General features: G+C 56.8%; 1 protein-coding gene across 7 annotated transcripts in view; it reads right to left on the bottom strand.

Moving 5' to 3' along the window:
• FBXL19 (F-box and leucine rich repeat protein 19) overlaps nt 1–13,865 on the bottom strand; it is a 27,508-nt gene extending 13,643 nt beyond the window's left edge. For 3 of the 7 annotated variants that reach the window (XR_013410928.1, XR_013410930.1, XR_013410929.1), the window contains exons 1-7: nt 12,153–12,292; nt 10,986–11,186; nt 9,470–9,613; nt 9,263–9,349; nt 8,958–9,176; nt 8,290–8,451; nt 6,026–6,537 (exon numbers count right to left, since the gene is read on the bottom strand). Coding sequence is in view for 4 of the 7 variants with exons in the window: in XM_077983940.1 (XP_077840066.1) it covers nt 6,026–6,537; nt 8,290–8,451; nt 8,958–9,176; nt 9,263–9,349; nt 9,470–9,613; nt 10,986–11,186; nt 13,758–13,799 (1,367 nt within the window). In the remaining 3 variants the exon portion in view is untranslated. Of the gene's footprint in view, nt 1–6,025; nt 6,538–8,289; nt 8,452–8,957; nt 9,177–9,262; nt 9,350–9,469; nt 9,614–10,985; nt 11,187–12,152; nt 12,293–12,461; nt 13,334–13,757 lie in introns of those variants that run through there. The other 4 variants (XM_077983940.1, XM_077983941.1, XM_015125979.3 and 1 more) reach the window with 4 other exon arrangements.

Here is a 13,865-nt window from a genome sequence, read left to right as displayed (position 1 = left end):
GACCACAGCATCCCACTCCAGCCTGGGTGTCAGACTCCGCCTCAAAAAAAAAAAAAAAAAAAAAAAAGCCAGGTGCGGTGGCTCACGCTTGTAATCCCAGCACTTTTGGAGGCCGAAGCAGGTGGATCATGAGGTCAGGAGATCGAGACCATCCTGGCTAACATGGTTAAACCCCATCTCTACTAAAAAAAAAATACAAAAAATTAGCCAGGCATGATGGCAGGCACCTGTAGTCCCAGCTACTCGGGAGGCTGAGGCAGGATAACGGCGTGAACCCGGGAGGCGGAGCTTGCAGTGAGCTGAGATCGCGCCACTGCACTCCAGCCTGGGAGACAAAGCTAGACTCCATTTCAAAAAAAAAAAAAAATTAGGCCCAGAGAGGTTGAGAAACATATTCAAGGCACCACGACTACCATGTGGTAGGTAGCGGAGGGAGGGTTCCACCTAGCCAGCCTGGGTGGAAAGCCTGAATTCTGAGGAGAGAAGAGGCACGGGTGGAGCTGCAAAGGAGGGATGGGGCAGGGTGTCATGTCAAGGAGGGCTGGAATGCCAGGCCACAGACTGTCATGGTCACTGAGCCCAGAGCTGAGGATGTGAGCTGTGAGGATCTAAATCCCAACTCTGCCACCTCCAGGCTTTGGGGGGCCTCAGGCAAGTCACTCGCCCTGTGTGGGCTTCCATTTCCCGAACTGTACAGTGGGGTGAAGAACAGCGCTTCCTTCAGAGGTTGCTGCGACAAGGAAGGGACACAGTTCAGGGAAGTGGTTGGTGCAGTCAGTAGGCCCAGTTCATGTCCGTATGTCCAACAGGACTGCGATGGTGGGCGTCTGTTGTGAGGGTGACAGGGAGCCACAGGTGGGTTCTAAGCTGGAGAATGACACTGAGACAAGAGGCAGGGAAAGCTCTAAGAGCCAAGGTGTGCCATCATCCCAGAGACATGTGGCTTGACACCAAAGTCCCCTAACCCATTCACTTCCTCCCGGACTCCAGCCACCCCGCAATGAGTCCTTTCCTACTAGGCTGACCTGCAAACCCTCAATTCCAATCTTAACCCTCCCTCTTGCAGAAGCCCCAGGGAACAAAGAGTTGGACCAGCCCTTACTGCCCCCTGAGGGCTCACAGCCCCTAGGGCTCCAAGCACTGCCAGTTCCGCCCTCTTGGAGGTCACTGAGCCCCAGTGCCACCACTGTTCTCCAATCTGTCCACCTCCAGGCCCTACCCGACCATGATCACCTTGGGTTCTAGTCCCTTCCTCGCTGTCCTCTCTCTATCCATGTCCTCAAAAGCCCCAACCCTCTTCCTTGCAACTCAACAAACCCTGCATGCCTCCCCTGCCACCCTCTCTCCACTCTTCACTCTTAAGGGATCACTTCACTTTCCAGTTCCAAGAGAAGATGGAAGCCACCAGACAGGAAAGCCTCAGCCTCCTGCTCTCCCCTACACATGCCTCTCCAGCGCCACCCTCTGTACATCTCTCCACCCTGCATCCTGGTTTCCTCTCCTCCACTCATTCAGCGAAGATGATCTCACTGCCCACTGTCCGCCAGGTGCCGTTAGACACCAGGGACACAGCAGGAACAAACAAATCAAGTCCCTTCCTGGGAGCTGATGCCCTCGACTCCATTCATTCTGGCTTTGGACCCCCCTCCACTCCCAGAGCACAGCTAAGGACCCAAGGCCTCCTGGTAGCAAAATACAACCACCACTTCCTGGTCCTTGATCTCCCACGGCCTGTCGCCAGCATCCACCTCTGCTCACCACATTCCCTCCTGCTTCACTCTCTACTCAGGGGCACACCTCTGGCCGTGGGCTCCTCCAATTCTCTGGCTAGGCTCTTACTCTAACTCACAAGTACTGATGTATGATCTTTTGCCCTCTTCATCAAAGCTGCTTGGCTTGCTACCTACAGGCTGAGAACTCCCAAACTTGTATCTTTCTCTTGAGCATCAGACCCACACTTCCTGAGCACACCACACACGTCAGTCATCTGAGCTCTTTACCTTCCCCGAACATGCTCCTTCTGAGCCTGGGGAATGATGCTGTTGCCCATACAGGCTCCTGGGTCAGAAACTCACCTGAGGGTTACCCTGCTGTCCCCACTGCCACTTAGTCACCAAGTCCAAGCCATTCCACTTTTTTTTTTTTTTTTGAGATGGAATCTTGCTCTGTTGGCCAGGCTGGAGTGCAGTGGCTCGATCTCGGCTTACTGCAACCTCCGCCTCCCGAGTTCAAGCGATTCTCCTGTCTCAGCCTCCCAAGTAGCTGGGATTACAGGCACCCACCACCATGCCCAGCTAATTTTTGTATTTTTAGTAGAAAGAGAGCTTCACCATGTTGGCCAGGCTGGTCTCGAACTCCTGACCTCAGGTGATTTGCCTGCCTCGGCCTCCGAAAGTGCTGGGAATTACAGTCATGAGCCACCACGCCCGGCTTTTTTTTTTTTTTGAGACAGAGTTTCACTCTCTCTGACCAGGCTGGATGGAGTGCAGTGGCATGATCTCGACTCACTGCAACCTCTGCCGCCCAAGTTCAAGTGATTCTCCTGTCCCAGTCTCCTGAGTAGCTAAACTACAGCTGTGTGCCACCATGCCTGGCTAAATTTTTTGTATTTCTAGTAGAGACGGGGTCTCACCATGTTGGCCAGGCTGGTGTCGATCTCCTGACCTCAAGTGATCCACCTGTCTCGGCCTCCTGAAGTGCTGCGATTACAAGCATGAGCCATCATGCCCGGCCCAAGCCATTCTACTTCTTAAAAAGTTCTTACGCCGAGCGTGGTGGCTCATGCTTATAATCCCAGCACTTGGGAGGCCGAGGTGGGTGGATCACCTGAGGTCAAGAGTTCAAGACCAGCCTGACCAACATGGAGAAACCCCCATCTCTACTAAAAATACAAAATTAGCCAGGCATAGTGGCGCGCCTGTAATCCCAACACTTTAGGAGGCCAAGGTGGAAGGATCACTTGAGGCCAGAAATTCAAGACCAGCCTAGGTAACAGCAAGTCGCCAGTTCCTGCAAAAAGTTTTAAAAATTGACCAGGCAGAGTGGCATGTGCCTGCAATCCCAGCTACTCAGGAGGCTGAGGCAGGAAGATTGCTTGAGCCCAGGAGGTTGAAGCTGCAATGAGCTATGACTGCACCACTAAACTCCAGACTGGGTAACAGAGACAGACCTCTCTCTAAAAAAGAAAAACAAAACAAAACAAAACAAAAGGCCTGGCAAGGTGGCTCACACCTGTAATCCAAGCACTTTGGGAGGCCAAGGCAGGTGAATCACCTGAGGTCAGGAGTTCGAGACCAGCCTGACAAATATGGCAAAACCCCAGCTCTACTAAAAATACAAAAACTAGGCTGGGCGTGGTGGCTCATGCCTGTAATCTCAGCACTTTGGGAGGCTGAGGCAGGCGAATCACCTGAGGTCAACCTTGTCTCTTCTAAAAAAGTACAAAAATTAGCCGCGCGTGGTGCTGTATGCCTGTAGTCCCAGCTACTCAGGAGGCTGAGACAGGAGAATTACTTGAACCTGGGAGGCAGAGGTTGCAGTGAGCGGAGATTGCGCCCAGGCACTCCAGCCTGGGTGACAGAGCAAGACTCCATCTCAAAAAAAAAATATTCAGGCATGGTGGCGGGCACTTGTAGTCCCAGCTACCTGGGAGGCTGAGACAGGAGAATCACTTGAACCTGTGAGGCGGGGGCTGCAGTGAGCCGAGATCACACCACTGCACTCCAGCCTGGGCGACAGAGCAAGCCTCCGTCAAAAAAAAAAAAAAAAAAAGTTATTGCAAATCTTTCCCCACTGCTGCTGCTTCTGTGCCCAGACCTGGCAGAGCCTCCTGAGTGGTTCTGCTGTGCCCCCACAGGCCCCTGCTCTCCCCAGCTCTTGTTCTTTTCATTGAGAGGTGCCATCTGATTATTTAGTCCCTCCAGGCACTGTGCTGAGGGCTTTGCAGGAATCACTTCACTTAACCTCACAAGGTGAGTATTCATACAAACCCAGACCGCAGATGAGAAAACCAAGGCCTGGAGAGGTATCGCTCTCCACACATGGCCACACAGCCAGTGAAACCCAAGGACGCAGACTCCAGGGCCTACACTGGGAGCCATTGCCTCTCGCTTTGTCTGCTTCAGGCCACACGTCTCCCGTTGAAGCAGAAATTAGGTCCCTTTCAGTCTGGCTCCCACATGCCAGGCACAGAGTTGGCCTTGAAGGGGCCTCAGCAAACATTTCCTTGATTAGTACATGAGGCGGGTGTCATCCCCTGCAACTTCTGTAACTATCTGCTTCTATGTTGCAGCTTAACTATATGCTCTTCAAGGGCACAGATCTACATTCTGAGGCCTAACAGGCTGTGCTTTCAGCAACTATTTGCAACTAAGTAAATACTGGCTACAATGAGGGCTCTTTCTCAGTAGTTTCTATTTCCCAGGTACTGTGCTCAGTTCTTCCTGTGTATTAGCTCAAGAAAACACTATGCAAGAGTGTTGATTATCTGGTTTTTCAGATGAAGAAACCAAGGCACAGGAAGTTAAGTGACTGGCCTAATGGTTTACAGCTTCATCAGCTGTAACCATAACCGGTAGCTCATGCCTGTAATCCCAGCACTTTGGGAGGCCGAGGCGGGCACATTACTTGAGGTCAGGAGTTGGGAGACCAGCCTGGCCAACATGGTGATACTCTGTCTCTACTAAAAATACAAAAAAAAAAAAAAAAAAAAAAAAAATTAGCCGGGTGAGGTGGTGGGTGCCTGTAATCCCAGTTATTCAGGAGGCCAAGGCAGGGGAATCGCTTGAACCCAGGAGACAGAGGTTGCAGTGAACCAAGATCGTGCCACTGCACTCCAGCCTGGGTCACAGAGTGGGGCTCCGACTTAAAAAAAAAAACAAAAAACAGATTCTGTCGCAGGCAATTTGCCTTCAGAGCTTACACTCTGGTACTTTTGGCTGCACAATCTCTGCAGATACCAGAAGGCACCAGTGGCCCCGAGCTGGTCCCAAAAGAAGACTAGAGTTTGAGTTCAGCCATGAACTTGTACTATAACTTCAGGTGTCCCTTTTCCCTCACAGGGCTGCCATTATGAAGGTCAGATCAGCTAACCCTGGTGCAGTGCCCAACAGGGAGCCTGGTCCCAGCCACAGCGAGTCCCTGGGAAAGAGCCTGATAGCCTCGTTTACTGCAACATTTCTTGGGCACTCACACTGCCCTTTGTCCCGTGCTAGGGACATGAAGATAAAACAGACACAGTTATCTGCTCCCACCCCAGCAACTGACGGGAACATGAAATGAGTAAATGAATGAAGGCTTGTCAACACGCCGAAGGCCTCTGTGTGCTCTACGAGGGGAACAGTGCACTGTGGGAGTTTGATGGAGAGAAGGAGGAATTTTGTTGGGGGCGAGATCAGAGAAGAAGACAAGAGGCTCCGGAGGATGACCGACATTTCTAATCGAGGCTGCAGGGATGGGGGATGGGCAGAGGGTGTTAGTGGTGGCTCCAGGGCAGAAGGAAAGCAGGAACTGAGTCAGGAGGTTCAAGCCTGGCTGTCTTTCGAGGGCAGGGGCAGCCCAGCACATGGCGTTCTCCTATGTGAATGGAACCAACCATCAGACTGTTTTCAGAAGTGGCAGTATGAGAAGTGACAATGCGGTACAGCGCTCAGTGCTATGGCTGACACACACCAGACACTCAATATAATCACTACTATTAGGAGGAAAGGCATCAGAGCCAAAGGGCCTAAGTTCCAATGCCTGGTTCTACCACCACTTCCCTTCCACATGACCTTGGGCCTCAGCTTCATCTGAAAAAGGGGAAAATAACCTCTACCTCAAAGTTGTCTGGGGGGTTAAATAAGCCCGTAAGTGCAAAGTAACCTGCATGTGGTAAATACAGAAGGATGCACTGTAATCTGTACACGCTAGAGAAGTATCCCCAATATAAAAGCAAGGCCCAGAGAGGGCCAGAGACCTACCGCAGGTCACCCAGCAAGCGGGAAGCCTGCTGGCCACGGAACGCAGGCCTGTCCAGGCCACTCACCAGCGGCTCCAAGTTCGGCAGACTCGCATGCAGATACACAGCTCCCGTGGCCCGAGGTGCTGGAAGACGCGAAGCCAGGCGGCCCGGGGCAGGGGGTGGTCGGATCCAGCAGCCAAGGGGAGTGTGTCGGGCTCAGGGCTTCGAGGCGGGGGCCGCACCACGTGCCGCTCCAGCTGTGGAGGCCGGGGTGGTGGGGCGGGGCCCAGGGGCCAGCTGAGCAGGGGCCCCCCGCTGCCAGGGCGCACAGCCCGCCGCCCCCCGCGGTTCTCTTTCTCGCCAGAGCTGCCCCGGGCTGGCCGTCGCCCATTCCGGGCCTCGCCGGGGGCTTCGTCCTCACTCAGCGATGTGCCCGAAGAGTCGGAGTCGGAGTCTGAGTCCGAGGAGGAAGAGGAGGTGTCAGGCACCCGTTCCAGCAGCTGGCACATCCGCTTGAAACGTTCTAACTTCTCCCTCTGCGGGGACGGGGATGGCACCGCTGGGCCCTCTGCAGAGGCCAAAGGCGGCTTTGGTTTCTGCAGGGAGACAGGGTTGATGCTGTTCTAGGGCCTGGGATACATTTTCCCACCCCCCCTACCCCGAGGAGTCATCAGGGGATGAACAGCCCAAGGGAGAGTCCTGAGTTCCAGCCCTGGCTCTGCTCAGGACAGTGGGAGACCTTGCTAAAGCCACTGCCGGGCCCTGGGCCTCAGTTTCCTCATTGGTAACAGAAGGGTGCTAATTAAAATAATTTCTAGCTGGGCGTGGTGGCTCATGCCTGTAATCCTAGCACTTTGGGATGCTGAGGCAGGAGGATCATGAGGTCAAGAGATCAAGACCATCCTGCCAACATGGTGAAACCCCTTCTCTACTAAAAATACAAAAATTAACTGGGCATGGTGGTACGAGTCTGTAGTCCCAGCTACTCGGGAGGCTGAGGCAGAATTGCTTAAACCCAGGAGGTGGAGGCTGCAGTGGGCCAAGATCGCACTACTGCACTCCAGTATGGGCGACAGAGGGAGACTGTCAAAATAAAGAAAAGAAAAGAAAGAAAAAAAAGAAAAGGAAAGAAAAGAAAATAAATTTCCAGCCCTTATGGATTTGCATGGCTTAGGCAATTCCAAAAGCAATAGGGAATGGAGAAATGAGAGACCCGCTTTGAGTCCTGGCTTGCCCTCCACTCTGGATGGCTGTGGGAAGCCCCTGCTTCATCATCTACTACCCAGACCAGCTGGAGCAGGCGTCTGTCCACCAACCGAGGGTAACAGTGACTGGCCCCATGAGCAGCACCCCACACCTGCTGACTCACTCCGTCCTCACAGTCCTAACGCAGTGCTGACCTGGGCCACTCTTTTCAGACATGAGGAAACTGAGGCTTAAAGGCACGAAGTGACTTGTCCAAGGTTACAAACTGACAAACAGCAAAGGCAGGATTTGGACCCAATCAGGCAGACTCCTGTGTTGAGTGTCCATGCCAAGTAATATCTCAATTCTGGCTTTACTGTATGACTTGGACAAGTCTTCAAACTTCTCTGGGCCTTATTTCCCTTGAATCTAGGTAAATTTTATAGCTTACAAAGCTCACTGCCTTTCAGAACCTCATTAGACATATACAGTTCTGCAGAATAAGGGGGCAAGACAGACAGCAGCATCTCTACTTCATGGATAAAGAAACTAAGGCCCCAGTACTTTGGGAGGCCGAGGCAGGCGGATCACGAGGTCAGGAGATCGAGACCATCCTGGCTAACATGGTGAACCCCGTCTCTACTAAAAATACAAAAAAAATTAGCCGGGCATGGTGGCGGGCACCTGTAGTCCCAGCTACTCCGCAGGCTGAGGCAGGAGAATGGCGTAAACCTGGGAGGCGGAGCTTGTAGTAAGCTGAGATTGCGCCACTGCACTCTAGCCTGGGCGACAGAGCAAGACCCCATCTCAACCAAAGAAAAAAACAACAACAACAAAAATAAGGCTCAGGGTGGCCGACAAGCTTCTAGGACCATACAAAGAGTAAACAGAGAAATTTGAACTCAGTTCTCTCCCCTGTAAGGCTTGGAAAGATGAGGCAAGTAGGTCAGATGAGCCCTAAGGGTTTTTGGGAAGTCAGGGGCTCCTGTGGCCTGGACACAACCCACCCTCCCACCCAACTCATCCCAGGAGTCCAAACGTCCACCGCAGCCAAGTGGGGCTGGGGCAGAACAAGGTGAGCAGGAAGGGATAGTCCTCAGGCTTCAAGGTGAAGGGTGGGGCAAGGGAAGGTGGGAAGGGGAGGGAGGAGGTCCCCGGCACACCTCCCAGTTCTCGGGAGGGAGCCCAGGGTGGCAGGATGAGAAAGCCTGGCTCGGATTCAGAACCCTGGGGGGCAGCAGGCCCGGGCCGCCTGGGTCCGATCCTCGGAGGAGGCAGGCGTCTCCACCCACCTTCTTCAGGTGCCTCTCTCGGCCTCCTTTCACCTACCAGGGTGAGAGGGAGATATGGGGGAAGGGAGAGACCCCATTAGGCCCTCATGGGTCAGAAATCTAAGGTCCATGCCCTCCTCTTAGACTACAAGTCCCAGAAGCCCCCGTCCCAGGGATAACTCTGAGCATGCTCACCTTGCACCCAGCGTCCTAGCCCACTGAGCATGCTCCATCTCCTCTTTCCTCCCCTCAGGCCCTCTCCAGCCCCTCCCTCCTCCCATGCAGGGATGATCTGAGCATGCTCTCTCCTGCCTCCCTAACCCACCCAGGGCTCCCAAAGCTTCCAGCAGTGCCAGCTCACCTCACCTGTCCCCCCCTCCTCCACATTGAGCATGCTCTATCCTCCCCCACCACCCAACTCCTGAACTACATCTCCCAACAGCCCTTGGGGGAACCCACGGAGCACCGCTCCCAGGCCCACACACCCCCACAGAACCAGCCAGGACTACAGCTCCCAGAATTCCTAAGGCCAGGCCTAGTGAGCATGCTCCGTGGCTCACCTTTTTCCTTGGGGTGGGGGGCTCATTCCCTGCCTCCCTTTCCTTTCGTTTGGGGGGCCCAGGCACGTCCTCTGGCGGGGGGCCGGCAGGCAGGGGGCCCTTGCGCCTAGGCGGGGGCGGTGGAAGCGGCGGCTCCTCTGTCAGCTTCCATCCGCTCCCCAAGCTGGCGCCCTCCTCGCCGTTGTCGGCCCTACGGCGGCCAGGCCCCTCACCTGAATCCTAGGTGGGACGGAAGCTGGGGGTGAGGGCCTGCACAGCTCCCCGACCCACCACCTACCCATAGCTCAACCCAGCCCAGCCCCTACCTTGCTGGTGCGGCCTTCCTGGGTGCAGCGAGGGCACTCCCAGCAGTTGGGGATCTCTGCATTGATGACACCCTCAGCCTTCCCCATCTGTAGGCAAGATGGCAGCGAGTGGGGGGTTGGCCAGGAAGCCCAGAGCCCGGGTCCCCCCGACTCCCTGCTCCCTGACAATCTGCCCCACCCCAGTTGCCAGGGTCCCAGGGCCATCACCTTCAGGCAGCCAGGGTGGACGATCTCGTTGCAGATTGTGCACTCCATGAGGCTCAAACCAAATTTCTCTTCCTCTCCCTCCACCGTGTCCTCCTTCCCAGCCTCCCCACACAAGAGGCACACAGCTGTGTGTGGGAGCACGGGCTGTTGGGGGAGAGGGGACATCAGGGGCCCCGAAAGCTAACAACAGGGGAAAGACCCTTCCTTCTAGGGACCCTGGCCAGCTGCTGGATGAGATGCAGCACCCACGGGCCAAGCTGGGTCTGATCCTGAGTTTGCTCCTTTGGGGAGTGCGACCTCAAGCAACTAATTTAACCTCCTTAAGTCTCCATTTCTGCATCTGCAGAATGGGGCTAAGAATCTTTCCCTCGCAGGACTCTTGGGAGAGCAAAATGATGCATGAGAGACACTGATACGTAGCTGTTACAACCTGTGACTGTTATAGCTGGACCCAGGGCCAGTGTGACCCTGAAGTGACAGCTGGCTTTGGAGAGGACAGTAACACTCAGAGGGTGGGGAAGACAGCTTGGGGTGATACCAAGGTCGCTCCATGAGAGTCCAAGGGTTGCTCTGAATCCCACAATGAACCCGGTTTTGGCAAGACCCCCTGGGAACACTACGGAAGTCGCTAGTCCTGGGGAAGTGGGGGCAGCCTCAGGCAGTGTGACTTTGGGGAAGACAGTGGTAGAACTGAGTCATGACAAGGATGCGGCAGAATCAAGGAAGATGCAGGTAGTGGGAGAAGAAAGAGTGAGGCAAGGGGTTGGGGGAGAAAAGAAAAGAAGTGAGGGGCTGAAGGGTGAAGAGACCAACCAGGAAAGAGCAGCAGGAGGAAGAGAGGGAGGTGGCAGAGTGGGGAGGGGGACGCAGGATGCAGCTGGCTCCTCGAGGCTGCTGGGGAAGGGCCGTGCTCTGGAGCCCAGGGACGCTCAAAGGATGAGGAAGGCAGGGCGGAAACCCATGCTTCCCTAATCCCTACTGTGTGCTGGGCCTTGTGGTAGACACATTCGCGTCCATGCCATTGTTTAATCTTTACAACTCAGCAAAGGAAACATTTTACAGAGAAGGAACCTGAGGTTCATTCAACATGATTTGCTCAAGGTCACATAAAGGGTGAGCTTGGCCTCAAATCCAAGACCACCCTTGGTGAGGAATAGGCCAGAGAAGGGCAAGACCTGTTGGAAGGGGGCCATCTCTGGGGATGGGCCCCCTCCTGCACAGAGACCTCTTGGGGGGTGGTAAAGCAGGGGTTGGGCATTCTGTGGGGGTGTGACTCTGAGAGCTGGGAAGAGCCTCAAAGTAGGGACTAGGTCAGATCCTTCTGTGCACCTGGATGCTGCCCCTAGCTTGGAGCTGAGGACATAAATGGACGTTGACACAAACTAGTGAATGAAGGGAGGAAATGAGCTAGTGAACAAACAGCTACTCCACAGGACAGGCTGGGAGGCAGTCACCAGCCATCCCAGGGAGGTATTGGGAAGGGTGGGCAGAGCTCAAAGGTGGGGGCAGAACTCACGGCAGTGCACTGCCGGAGCAGGCACGACTGCTTCATGCGCCCGGGCCCCCCGAACTTCTTCATGTCTCGGCAGAAGTGGCAATCCCCGCACTCAGTTCGCACACAGGCCCGGCAGCGGCGGCAGCGGGTTCGGCGTCGGCGCGCTCCGGCCCCCGGCCCCCGGCTGCTCGACGACATTGGGGGCGTCAGCAACGCCGAGGGCTGTGGGTGGATGGTGGCAGGGTCAGATGGGCCCACTGGGGCCCTGGCCTGGGAGACTCCCAGCAGCTCCCTCCACCCATAGACAGCTAGAGCCTACCCTCTTCCCCAGGGGGACAAGGAGGTCACCCCGTCCTGTGTATCTGGGGGCCAATCCTCTACTCATGGCCTGTCTCCCTGCAGCAGCTCAAGAGGAGCCCAAGAACTGCTTCCCGGTCTAGCTCCTCTACCGCTTCCTCAGGGTCCCTCCCCTAGCCCCGGGAGCAGGAGGGGATACCCAAGCCCTCTCCTCTGCCATCCCCACACACTGGAGCTCCTTGGAAAGGTCAGGCACTCCTTGTTCGTGGTGTTAGCTTGCAGAGGTCCCAACTCTTCCCCTGTTATCAGAGTGTAGAATACCCCAGGCTCTCCCCATCCTCAATCTGGGGTAAATTGCCCAGATTCACCTCCCAGATACCCACAGATTCCTAGACGGAAGCTCCGGACTTTTCTTCCCCCCACCCCTCCACCGCCCTTCATCCACAGCAGCCATCCAATCTCTCTTCCCCTCAACCCAGTTATCCTCCCCAGATCTAGCGAGATCCTTGCCCCCAAGCCCCTAACGATCTCCTCTGTCCACTAACATCCCAGGGCTCTGACAATCCAGGAGATGCTTCTTCAGAGACCCTTCTCAGCCCAAGATCTCAGCCCCTCTTGTTCCCCACAGGGCTCCCTCCTCCAGGACATCCTCCTCTTGGATCCCTCAGGTCCACCTAGGCAATCTCCCAGATTCCTTGGGATTCTAGAATCCAGCCTGACATCTCCCCAGAACTCAGGTTGGGATCAGTCCTAGGCCCCCCAGCATCCCGGGCTGCTTTCATCCCTAATCATCTAGAATCCCTTGGGCTCCCCCTCCCATGGAAACCAGATCCTCCAAGATCCCATGTGGAATTAGAAGCCTGGAGGGTCTCTTTCCAGTCAGAGTCTTACCCCAGATTCCCCCTTTCCAGGGACTTCCATACCCATCCATGGGGCTAAGGGGCCCTCCAGCGCTCCAGGGGAGGGGCCTGGAGGGCGGCGACTGCAGGCGGGGGTGGGGGCTTTCAAGGAGAAGCAGGGTCTAGGAAGGAGGGCCAGTTCCCCAGGGTGGAGAGGTCATAGGAAGGAGGGCTGGAGATGAGTTTGGAGCAGAGAGAGGGTGAGGCTGGGGGCGGGGAAGGTAGAGAGAGGCCGGGCTGAGGATGAATGGGAGTGGGCGCTGCCCAGGTCTAGGGGTGAGGAGGAGCCGCATGAACCCACCTCACACGTGTCCCGGGAGCCATCTCTCCCTTCTCGGCAGCTCCCGGCGGGTCGGCGGCCATCGGCGGCGGGGGGGCCGGGCGGCGCGGGGCGCGGAACGCTCAGAACGCCGGGGTCCACGGCCCCCCGAGGGCGCTCGGCCCCTCCCTCCGGCGGAGGCCGGGACGGCGGCGAGTGGAGATGGGGGGCGCCGGGGGCGAGGCCCTCCCACGGGCTGCGGCGCGGCCCTTCCAGGGGGAGGTCCTGCTCTGGGGGGCTCAGTCCCTCAGCCCCCCCAGGCCAACGGGGGCTCCTTGGGCGCAGGGTGCTCAGCTTCTGCCCGGGGCCCACTCAGTCCCGGGTCCGAGTCCCAGCTCCCCTCCCCCCGCCCCACCCCGCCTCTCCCCAGCGCCCCTGGCCCTTTAACTGGCCCCTTCCCGGACCCCACTGCCCAGGGGTCCAGGGCCAGGCCTGGGCCCCCCCACCGTTTCCGGGGTTCAAACCCCGCCCACCGCCGGTTCCCGGGGAGGGGGGGGTCGCTGTAACCTGCCCCCCTCCCCTGGGCCCGCCCCTGGACTGCGAACCCCTGCCCTACGGCTACGAGGCGAGCGGAGGGGGGTGAAGGAAGCTGCTCCGGCCCCGCCCCCCCAGCCCGCGCGCACCCCCGACCTCTCCCCCTCCCCCCAGCGCGCGACCCTCGGGAGATAGGGATTTAAATAAAATTTGAATAAATCCCCCTCCTCAAGCGGGAGGGTGGAAGGAAAGGATAGAGGGGGAGAGGGAAAGGGGAAGGGGGTAGTTGGGGTGTCTTAACCCCCCTGGTCCCCCAGCCCCGCGCTGCTACGGCCCGGGGCCCTGGCCGCCTCTCTCATCCCTCCTCAGCTCCTTCCTCCTTCCTCCTCTCTTTCCCCCTCCCCTCCCTCCTCCTTCCCTCCTCCTCCTCCTCCTCCTCTTTACTCCCTCCTTCTCCCAGAGGAACCCCGCCCCCTTCCCCCTCCTTCCTCCACCACCTCCACTTTCTAGGACGAGCGCGCGCAGGGCTCGACGGGAGTTGTAGTCCTGCAGCCACTGATACTACGGGGAAACAATGGGACGCTGGGGGCAGCGGGAACTACAAACAGGATGGCGGAGGGCGTGCCCAGCCGGGAGCCAAGGATGCCGGGAGTTAGAGTCCCGTTGCCCCGAGGCTCCCAGTTGCAGAACATCGAGAAGGAGCGGGAACGATGACTACAAACAAGATGGCCTTCTCCCCCGACCCGACCTCCTTCCCAGGCACTCACACGCCCTCCTGTCCACAACCCTCCGCGTGTGTGATACCTGACGGGAGTCGCAGTCCATCTGCTGCCTTCCCGCTGCCATTTCTACTCGTCAGGAACAATGGAAAGGTGAAAAGGAACGAGGACTACAAGCAAGATGGCGGAAGAG

The sequence above is a fragment of the Macaca mulatta genome, chromosome 20 (genome assembly GCF_049350105.2).
Source record: "Macaca mulatta isolate MMU2019108-1 chromosome 20, T2T-MMU8v2.0, whole genome shotgun sequence".
Taxonomy (NCBI): domain Eukaryota; kingdom Metazoa; phylum Chordata; class Mammalia; order Primates; family Cercopithecidae; genus Macaca; species Macaca mulatta.
This window is presented reverse-complemented; position numbering and strand designations above follow the sequence as displayed.